At 43.4% G+C, this 11388-nt stretch overlaps 1 protein-coding gene and 1 long non-coding RNA gene across 47 annotated transcripts in view; both read left to right on the top strand.

The window, feature by feature from the left end:
* tcerg1l (transcription elongation regulator 1 like) overlaps window positions 1-3066 on the top strand; it is an 87363-nt gene extending 84297 nt beyond the window's left edge. Inside the window, exon 16 of the mRNA XM_049564394.1 lies at window positions 2910-3066. Within this exon, the coding sequence (XP_049420351.1) occupies window positions 2910-3066 (157 nt within the window). The remainder of the gene's footprint in view (window positions 1-2909) is intronic.
* Window positions 3067-6009: 2943 nt separating this feature from the next.
* LOC125880584 (uncharacterized) lies at window positions 6010-10236 on the top strand. Of its 46 annotated transcripts, none has more exons than XR_007448091.1 (7): window positions 6669-6687; window positions 6811-7310; window positions 7393-7558; window positions 7725-7808; window positions 7850-8136; window positions 8179-8219; window positions 8260-10236. It is a non-coding gene; the product is annotated as an uncharacterized LOC125880584 (long non-coding RNA). The 46 variants fall into 46 exon arrangements; XR_007448111.1 differs by having other exon boundaries at window positions 7850-8014; window positions 8096-8136; window positions 8179-8288; XR_007448112.1 differs by lacking the exon at window positions 8179-8219 and having other exon boundaries at window positions 7850-8014; window positions 8301-10236.
* Window positions 10237-11388: the final 1152 nt, after the last annotated feature.

The raw sequence follows: 11388 nt of genomic DNA, 5'->3' as shown, positions 1-11388 counted from the left end.
CTCACCTGGACCTGCAGGTGTTTGTCCACCTGTCACATCACAGAGGATCAAACTCCGGCTGACGCCACACAGTTCGTGTTCTCAGCAGACTGATGGAGACTGAACATGTCTGAACGACGTCATCAGTTTCAGAGTCGACGTCCGGACTCTGTCTCCTGCAGGAGGCGCTGTCAGTTTGTGACAGTTCATGTACAAAATGTTAAAGAGCTGAGTGGTTATTAAATACACCCTCAGCCAATCACATCCTGACCCTGACACACCTCAGCCAATCACATCCTGACTCTGACACAGCTCAGCCAATCACATCCTGACCCTGACACACCTCAGCCAATCACATCCTGACTCTGACACAGCTCAGCCAATCACATCCTGACTCTGACACAGCTCAGCCAATCACATCCTGACCCTGACACACCTCAGCCAATCACATCCTGACTCTGACACAGCTCAGCCAATCACATCCTGACTCTGACACATCTCAGCCAATCACATCCTGACCCTGACACACCTCAGCCAATCACATCCTGACTCTGACACACCTCAGCCAATCACATCCTGACCCTGACACACCTCAGCCAATCACATCCTGACTCTGACACAGCTCAGCCAATCACATCCTGACTCTGACACAGCTCAGCCAATCACACAAAGCGTGGCATCAAACAGTAAAAAGTTCATGAACACGTAGACACGCGTTTTGGTTAAATAGTGACTGATCAAAGTATTTTTAATGTCATTGTTTTATTTCTGTGTGTCGGCCGCGGCTGCTCTGCTGAGTGACATCATCAATGACATCAGAGTCTAAGAGACATTTTCCACCAAAACTGTTCTTCTCCAAACACAAAAACACAAAACAGTCAGATACAGTCTGAGCTCTGCCGGAGCCGCCACGAAGACACGCATGTAGTTTAATGTTGACACGTGTTCGTGTGTTTCCTGTTTTAGTGTTTTTTAAACATCACTGCTAAACCTTCACATCAACGTCAGCTCAGCGTCGGAGCAGCAAACAGAAACCAGACGTCATTTGGAGTTTGGTCATAGTGTTGTCATGTTGTTTATTATTTTGTTGTGTTGTTGTCATGTTGTTGTTTAATGGTGCCATGTGGTTGTCATGTTGTCATGTTGTTGTCTGTTGTCATGTTGTTTGTAGTTTTCATGTTGTCATGTTGTTGCCATGTTGTCATGTTGTAGTCATGTTGTTCTTTGTTGTTGTCATGTTGTTGTTTGTTGTTGGCATGTTATTTTTTGTTGATGTCCAGTTGTTGACATGTTTGCTGCCATGTTGTTGTCATGTTGTTTGTTGTGTGGTAGTCATGCTATTGATATGTTGTCATGTTGTTGGTTGTTGTTGTCATGTTGTCGTTTGTTGTTGTCATGTTGTTGTTAGTTGTTGTCATGTTGTTGTTTGATGTTTCCATGTTGCTGCCATGTTGCTGTCATGTTATTTGTTGTGTGGTTGTCATGTTATTGTTATGTTGTCATGTTGTTCTTTGTTACTGTCATGTTGTTGTCATGTTTCCATGTTGTTGTCATGTTGTTGTTGATGTGTTGTTGTCATGTTGTGATGTTGTTGTCATGTTATTGTAATGTTGTTTGTTGTCATGTTGTTTGATGTTTCCATGTTGTTGTTAGTTGTTGTCATGTTGTTTGTTCTTTTCATGTTGTTGTTATTACGTTGTTGACATGTTTATAAATAAAATTGATTGATTGATTGATTGATTGTTAGTTGTTTTCATGTTGTTGTGTTGTTGTCATGTTGTTGTTGTAATTAGTCATGTTGTTGTCATGTGTTTGTCATGTGGTATTTGGTTGTTGTCATGTTGTTTGTTGTCATGTTGTTGTGTTGTTGTTCTTTGTTTTTCTCATGTTGTTGTTTGTTGTTGTCATGTTGTAGTTGTTGTTGTTGTTGTGATGTTGCCGTGTTTTGTTAGTTGTTTTCATACAGTTGTGTTGTTTTCATGTTGTTTGTCGTTGTCATGTTGTTGTTTGTTGTCGTGTTTTTGTCCATTGTTGTCATGTTGTTGTTTGTTGTCTTGTTGCTGTCATGTTGTTGTTTGATGTCATGCTGCTGTTGTGTTGTTGTTAGTTGTTTTCTTGTTGTTGTCATGTTGTGCTGATGCCATGTTGTTGTTTGTTGTCATGTTGTTTGTTGTCATATTGTCACATTGTTTGTTGTTGTGTTGTTGTTGTCATGTTTTTGTTTTTGTTGTTTGTTGTTGTCGTCATGTTGCAGTGTTGTTGCCATGTTGTTGTTGTGCCGTGTCATGTTGTCATGTTGTTGTCATGTTTTTGTTGTGTTGTGTTCATATTGTTGTTTTCATGTTGTTGTTATGTTGCTGTAATGTTATTGTCATGTTGTTGTTTGTTGTCTCCATGTCAGTGTTTTTTTGTTGTTGTCATGTTGTTTTCGTGTTGTTGTAATGTAGTTGTCATGTTGTTGTTAGTTGTTTTCATGCTGTTGTGTTGTTGTCATGTTGTCATAATTAGTCATGTTGTCATGTGTTTGTCATGTTGTATTTGGTTGTTGTCATGTTGTTGTTTGTTGTCGTGTTATTGTTATGTTGTTCTGTTGTTGGCATGTTTTTGTCGTGTCATTGTCATGTTGTTGTCATGTTGTTGTTTGTTGTTGTCATGATATTGTTGTGTTGTTGTCTAGTTGTTGTCAAGTTGTCATTGTGTTGTTTTCATATTGTCTTGTTGTTGTCGAGTTGTTGTCACGTTGTCATGTAGTTGTCACATTGTTGTCGTGTTGTTGTTGTCATGTTGTTTTTAGTCATGTTGTTGTGTTGTCATGTTGTTGTCATGCTGTTGTTTCTCTGCATGCTGCAGTGATTCAACAACATGCTGCTGGACTTGGCGGTGTCTCCACATCACCTGACCGTCACCTGTCTCTTTATGGCTCTCTGCAGATCGACCTTTAAAGAGTTCTGTGCTCGTTACCGTGGTGACCAGCGGTTTGATGCCCTCAATAGGAAGAAGGAACAGGAAGTACTCTTTCATCACTACATCACATCCTTAAAGAAACGAGACAAAGAGAACCGAGCCAGACTCAGGAAGATGAGATGAGAACACTGTTCTACAAACTATCTCAGAACCCTACAGAACCATCTAGAACCTTTGTAGAACCCATTCGGGACCTTCCAACACCTTTCAGGACCTTCCAACACCTTCCAGATCTTAAAAAGAAAGTAAACTCTCTTATTCGACCATGATGAGCAGAACCTGTGCTGGTTCTCACTGATGACTCCTGGTTTCAAACTACTGGCTCTGTTAGAGCAACCAAACAAGAACCACAGAGACCAGACTGGATCATATGGGAGAACCAGAACCACAGAGACCAGACTGGATCACATGGGAGAACATCTCCCACTGGAGGATCTGAGTCGTTCTGACTTTTTGTTTGTGGTTATAAAGATTTAAAGATTTTCAAGGACCAACAGCATCCGACTGGTTTGTGGATTCTGGACTGTGGTGGACTGACGTCATCTGGACCTGCTGAACTGATCCAGAACTTGACTGAATCCGACTTAGATGTTTGGAGATCTGAGCCGAGTTGAACTGGTTAAACTGGACTTCAAAGAGAAGTAGAGCACAAAAAAGAGACGTCTGTTTATCTGTCTGTTTGTCCTCTGGCCCCACTGGACCAGTTAATCAACCAATCAATCAATCAACCTTCATTTGTAAAGCAAGTCTCAAACAGGTTAATGATTAATAAGTGACGAGCTGATCAAACACTGAAATAACAGGAAGATGAGCAGACACCAGAAACTAAAAACAATTAAATAAGATCAATAAAAATGATTTAAAATAAAAAAAAAAATACAGACAGCAACAGATAAATTAACCTCTGACCTCTGACAGTAAACCATCATGTGTTCAGAATAATAACAGATTACATTAGGCTAGAAATAGGCATCATGGCAGGGTGTACAATTTCTCCATTAGCATTTACTATGGCAATGGAAGTAATCATCAGGGCTTCCAAGTGGGTGGTAGGTGGGGAGAGACGGCAGAACGGGTTGCATTTTCCACCAGTTAGGGCTTACATGGATGACATGACACTGGTGACCACAACAATGCCATGTACAAAGAGGCTACTAGTTAAATAAGAACCTCAAGTGGGCCAGCATGAAGATGAAGCCTAGTAAATCTAGAAGCATCTCAATACGTAGAGGGAAGTTAAGTGATAGGAAGTTTGTCATAGATGATGAGGAAATCCCAACAATTAGGGAAAAGCCAGTAAAGAGCTTAGGTAGGTGGTACAATGTGGAGTTGAATGATGAGGAACAGGTGGTGAAATTTAGGAAAGATGTGGCAGAAGGATTGGATAGAATAGATAAATCAGAACTTCCAAGAAAGTTGAAGTTGTGGTGTTTGCAGTTTGGGCTATATCCTAGGTTAATGTGGCCACTGTCAATTTATGAAATTCCAATATCCATAGTGGAGAGAATTGAAAGGTCGGTTAGCTCATATATTAGGAAGTGGTTGGGTGCTCCTAGGTGCCTAAGTAGTGTTGCATTGTATGGAAAAGGGATACTTCAGCTGCCAGTATCTAGTTTAACAGAGGAATTTAAATGTACCAAGGTCAGGACAGAGCTCTTGTTATCTGGGAGTAAGGACGTGGTAGTTAGGAGTGTGGTTCCAAATCCAACCAAAGGGAGGAAGTAGAACCCAAGATCGGCAGTTCAGGAGGCAGAGGCAGCTCTTAGGCATGCAGAGATTGTAGGTAATGTTCAGTTTGGCCGGGGAGGCCTGGGGCTTGGCTCAGGCAAACTGGTATGGAATAAAGCAGGTCTCAAAGATAAAAGAAAGCTGGTCATGGAACAGATACGTAGACAGGAGGAGATAGTAAGGGGTGCAAAGGTAGTGGCCCAGGCTAAGCAGGGACAGTGGTTGAATTGGGAAAGTGTAGAGAAGAGGAAGCTTAGTTGGAGGGACCTGTGGAGTATGGAGGAGAATCGTATTAGATTCCTGGTAGGGGCTACATATGATGTGTTATCAGCCCCCCAGAACCTAAAACTGTGGGTAAATGAGGACCCATCATGCCCATTGTGTTCAGGTACTGCAACCTTAAAGTATATTTTGTCAGGCTGTAAAGTTAGCTTGTCACAAGGCCGATATACATAGCGACTTAACCAGGTGTTGAAATGTTTAGCTGCAGGTATCGAAGGGAAATGAAGACAGGTGAATTCAGAAGGTGTTAAGGATAGGAGTTTAGTAATTCAGTTTGTCCGTGAGGGAGAGAAACACAGACGAGATAAGTTAGTAATGAGGCAAGGGTGTGGCCGCCTAGAAGGTGCTTGTGATTGGGAAATGCAAGTAGATTTAGGGGGAAAGCTTGTTGTTCTCCAGGAAATAGTTTGTACCGGGCAGAGGCCTGACTTAGTGTTGTGGTCAGTGAGTCAACAGATAGTTTATTTCATTGAGCTGACAGTTCCTTGGGAAGACTCAGTGGAAGAAGCCTATGAAAGAAAAAAGGTTAGATATGCAGACTTAGGAGCAGAAGCTGAGCAGCGAGGCTGGAAGACTAGGATTTGTCCAGTGGAAGTGGGGTGTAGGGGATTCATAGCAAGATCAGCTGTCTCGCTCCTGGGGGAACTCAGAGTGCAGGGACAGAGTTTCAGGAAGACAGTGAGGGAAATGTCAGATGAAGCAGTCAGGTGTAGCCAGTTTATCTATAAGAGAAGAAATAATGTCAGCTGGGGGCCAGCAGGGGGAACTACTAAACAGGGCACATAACTCCTTGAGATCAGGTGGAGAGATCCACTTCCTCTCAGGAGAAATCCAGGAAGAGGAAGTTTTAAGTGTGGGAGTGGCCTATTTTAATCCATTTTGTTTGAGGCCATGCGGCAAGGTGAGTGTGTTTGCTGATCCTGAGACTTTATCGATCTCCTTTAACTTTAGCTTACATTGTAGTTATGCTATGTAGCGTGTGAAACAGAGTATGGTGAATGTGCTAGGAAAGGTAGTATCAGCACTGTCTCTACCTGGAGCTCGCATGTACGGAGCCTGGTTTTGGTTGAAGGTGGCAGTGCTGTTTGGGCTGAGAAAGCCATGTGTAAGTAAGGTAAAGGAGGTTGTTGGGTTGGTGTGGGGAGCAATGAGACCTGGCATTAGGGGAGTGTCTCTGGGACGCCAGAGATCACTGTCTAGCCTCCTGGAGGTGTCGTGGGACCAACTAGATGAAACACTGGTGAAAGGAGGTTCCCACCTGATGACCCCAAAGACATGTTAGTTATCACTGCTCACTGGTCTGTATAGTTAAGCCTTGCCATAATAGCTTATCATAGGGCTTAGGAGGTTATTCACTGAGTGCTGATCCTTTCTCCAGAGCACAAACTTCTTGTGTTTATTTGAACTACAAACAAAAACAGTTTATGAGAAATCAACTGCAACCGGAAAAAAAAAAAAAAAACCAATTCGACGGTATAATTGATTATGATACATTCTAAATTGATTGAGTGGTGTCAGTCATGTGACAGTGGTGTCAGTCATGTGACAGATCTCTTCTTCCTCAGTCGACAGAATTAGTTTCATTTTTAAAAAAAACCGTCACAGTGAAACAAACAGAAAACATAAAATCAGCTCAGAGAAAGGAAGTAAAATAAAAACAGAAACGTTCACACACACACGTTCACGCTGAGGTCACAGAAACAGAGACATTCACACACACACGTTCACACTGAGGTCACAGAAACAGAGACGTTCACACACACGTTCACACTGAGGTCACAGAAACAGAGACGTTCACACACACGTTCACGCTGAGGTCACAGAAACAGAGACGTTCACACACACGTTCACGCTGAGGTCACAGAAACAGAGACGTTCACACACACGTTCACGCTGAGGTCACAGAAACAGAGACGTTCACACAAACATTCACACTGAGGTCACAGAAACAGAGACATTCACACACACACGTTCACGCTGAGGTCACAGAAACAGAGACATTCACACACACGTGCACACTGAGGTCACAGAAACAGAGACATTCACACACACGTGCACACTGAGGTCACAGAAACAGAGACGTTCACACACACGTGCACACTGAGGTCACAGAAACAGAGACATTCACACACACACGTTCACGCTGAGGTCACAGAAACAGAGACATTCACACACACGTTCACGCTGAGGTCACAGAAACAGAGACATTCACACACACACGTTCACGCTGAGGTCACAGAAACAGAGACATTCACACACACGTGCACACTGAGGTCACAGAAACAGAGACATTCACACACACGTGCACACTGAGGTCACAGAAACAGAGACATTCACACACACACGTTCACGCTGAGGTCACAGAAACAGAGACATTCACACACACGTTCACGCTGAGGTCACAGAAACAGAGACATTCACACACACGTTCACGCTGAGGTCACAGAAACAGAGACGTTCACACAAACATTCACACTGAGGTCACAGAAACAGAGACATTCACACACACGTTCACGCTGAGGTCACAGAAACAGAGACATTCACACACACGTGCACACTGAGGTCACAGAAACAGAGACATTCACACACACACGTTCACACTGAGGTCACAGAAACAGAGACATTCACACACACGTGCAGCACACTGAGGTCACAGAACAGAGACATTCACACACACGTGCACACTGAGGTCACAGAAACAGAGACATTCACACACACGTTCACACTGAGGTCACAGAAACAGAGACATTCACACACACGTGCACACTGAGGTCACTGAAACAGAGACATTCACACACACACTTTCACACTGAGGTCACAGAAACAGAGACATTCACACACACGTTCACACTGAGGTCACAGAAACAGAGACATTCACACACACTTTCACACTGAGGTCACAGAAACAGAGACGTTCACACACACGTGCACACTGAGGTCACAGAAACAGAGACGTTCACACACACCGTGCACACTGAGGTCACAGAAACAGAGACATTCACACACACGTTCACACTGAGGTCACAGAAACAGAGACGTTCACACACACGTGCACACTGAGGTCCCAGAAACAGAGACGTTCACACACACGTGCACACTGAGGTCACTGAAACAGAGACATTCACACACCGTGCACACTGAGGTCACAGAAACAGAGACGTTCACACACACGTTCACACTGAGGTCACAGAAACAGAGACGTTCACACACACCGTTCACACTGAGGTCACTGAAACAGAGACATTCACACACACGTTCACACTGAGGTCACAGAAACAGAGACGTTCACACACCGTGCACACTGAGGTCACAGAAACAGAGACGTTCACACGCACGTGCACACTGAGGTCACAGAAACAGAGACGTTCACACACACGTGCACACTGAGGTCACAGAAACAGAGACGTTCACACTGCACCTTCCAATTGTGCTGCAGTAAAACCTGCAGCAGGTTTTAAAAAGACTTGTTCTTATCTGGACCAGAGAAGGCTCATCAGAACTTTATGAAGTGGTGGAGCTGAGACAGGAGAAAAGGACAGCATGGGACAGGAGAACAGGAAAACATGGGACAGGAGAACAGAAGAACATGGAACAGGAGAACAGAAGAACAGGAGAACGTGGGACAGGAGAACAGGAGAACGTGGGACAGGAGAACAGAAAAACATGGGACAGGAGAACAGAAGAACAGGAGAACATGGGACAGGAGAACGTGGGACAGGAGAACAGGAGAACGTGGGACAGGAGACCAGTAGAACATGAGACACGAGAACAGAAGACCATGGGACAGGAGAAAATGAGAACGTGGGACAGGAGAACATGGGACAGGAGAAAAGGAGAACGTGGGACTGGAGACCAGTAGAACATGAGACAGGAGAACAGAAGAACGTGGGACAGGAGAACAGAAGAAAAGGAGAACGTGAGACAGAATTTCTTGTTGTAAGATGTGTCCCTGTATCAGCAGACTGAGGCAGCAGAATTAAAATCAGTGGGAGTCTCAACCACTGCTCCTGAATCGTCACGTTTATCACGTGTAGCCAAGGAAGTGGATTTAAAATAGTCCCAGACCAGATCAAGGTCAGCCGTGTGTGAAACACCAAGGTCACTGTTAAACACACAAAACATCAGGACGATGGTTTGTTCTCATAAATCTATATAACCTGGTTTACTCTCAGAGATCTTTCAGTCGCTCACAGACAACCTGTGTTTGTTAAAATCAGATCGAGTCGTGTCTAGTCCCGTGTCCAGATTCACTCAGTCATTAGAGTCACATGTGTCCTTTAGTGAGGATGAGGATGATGATGATGACCACTCCCAGTTGAGGTCTCCGAGTAAACCAGCTTAGAGTTTGTCCAGTAATGAGTCAGCAAGTGAGGCTGAAGGTAGGCAGTAACAGCCGTTCTCTAACATGAGAGCACTTTAATTCAGATTTATCATGAAATGGATCCTCCTCCTGTTTTTTAATGTGTGGGCGGTTCTAAAGACATCTTAGATCCATCAGTGTTGATCATGTGACTGCTGATTTTCAGCATCACTCAGACTCTTATCTTATTAACCAGCCTGTACACAGTGACGTCTCTCATAGGAGAACGTTCTATCTGTCAAACCACGATCTTATTTTATTAACCAGACTGTACGCAGTGACGTCTCTCAGAGGAGAACGTTCTATGAGTCAAACCACGATCTTATTCTATTAACCAGACTGTACGCAGTGACGTCTCTCAGAGGAGAACGTTCTATCTGTCAAACCACGTTCTTATTTTATTAACCAGACTGTACGCAGTGACGTCTCTCAGAGGAGAACGTTCTATCAGTCAAACCACAATCTTATTTTATAAACCAGCCTGTACGCAGTGACGTCTATCAGAGGAGAACGTTCTATCAGTCAAACCACAATCTTATTTTATAAACCAGCCTGTACGCAGTGACGTCTATCAGAGGAGAACATTCTATCAGAGTCGTCCCATGTTCTTATTTTATTAACCAGCCTGTACGCAGTGACGTCTATCAGAGGAGAACGTTCTATCTGTCAAACCACGTTCTTATTTTATTAACCAGACTGTACGCAGTGACGTCTCTCAGAGGAGAACGTTCTATCAGTCAAACCACAATCTTATTTTATAAACCAGCCTGTACGCAGTGACGTCTATCAGAGGAGAACATTCTATCAGTCAAACCACAATCTTATTTTATAAACCAGCCTGTACGCAGTGACGTCTATCAGAGGAGAACATTCTATCAGAGTCGTCCCATGTTCTTATGTTATTAACCAGCCTGTACGCAGTGACGTCTGTTGTGGAAATTCTTAACCGATTCTCTGCTGCTGGTGAAGAATGAAAAAGAGACTTCTGCCGGCCGACAAAGTTTTTATTCTCTCAGCTGAGAAAAGGTCAATCAACATGTGAGCGAGCGGTCAAGATGAAGAAAGACCCTGAGCAGGGGGAGAGCTAAGCATTTATACCTGGAGACCGCCCCTCAGTGGCCTGGGAGCGTCCTTCAGGGGTCTTCACAAAGGTCTTTGAACAAGTTGCTCTTTGTTACCTTTTGGTCTGCTGTAGGGACCAGCATCCCCCCCCCCCCCCAGGGTGTTGTTTCACACTTGGGGCATCCTGCAGGGTTTTACATGTCATTGTGAGAGCAAGAAGTCTAGACACAATACACAAAATGGATGTATGCTGTGGAGACCAGCATTCCCCCCAGGGTGATTTTCCACACCCGGGGCATCCTGCAGGATTTTACACGTCATTGTGAAAGTAAGAGGTCTAGACACAATATGCAAGATGGGGACGTTAAATTTACAATCACAATTCCCCTTTTGATTATCTATTAATCAGTAATAATAAACACAACAGTGATTAAAAAAAACAACAAAAAAAAACCATAAAGCAAATATTACAAAGGTTGGTCACAACTTGAATATCCGACACATTAGTTCACGTGGATTTAAAATGCATCATCATAGCAGTTGTTCAGAGGGGAAGGGAGATACAATGTCAATAACAGTAAAGGAAGGAATAAAAATAATAATCATCAAAAGGGAGGTAAAATAAAACAAAAGTAAAGAAAACAAAAAGAAAGAAAAGAAATGTTTACCAAATGTCATCATCAAATTCAGAGTCTGAGCTGGAGTAGTGAGGCAGATCAGGGACAGGAACTGAAATTGAAATTTGGTGGTCACTATTAACGCTCGCATGGACATACGTGGAGGATTGAATTATCTTCCTGGTAAGTACAGTAGGCAGCCATTTCAACACACAGGGAGTTATGGTGCAGAGTAAAAGAAAATAATTACCGGTACAATCATTGTTAGGAACCATGATGACCATTCTTGACCCCAAACCTTCAACCAAGAGAACCATGAATCATCTGCAGCTGGTGGGGCCTAATGGCATCTTGCATGTGTTTGATAATGTTGGTGATGTTCTCGTATTCATCAGG

The sequence above is a fragment of the Epinephelus fuscoguttatus genome, linkage group LG20 (genome assembly GCF_011397635.1).
Source record: "Epinephelus fuscoguttatus linkage group LG20, E.fuscoguttatus.final_Chr_v1".
Lineage (NCBI taxonomy): Eukaryota > Metazoa > Chordata > Actinopteri > Perciformes > Serranidae > Epinephelus > Epinephelus fuscoguttatus.
This window is presented reverse-complemented; position numbering and strand designations above follow the sequence as displayed.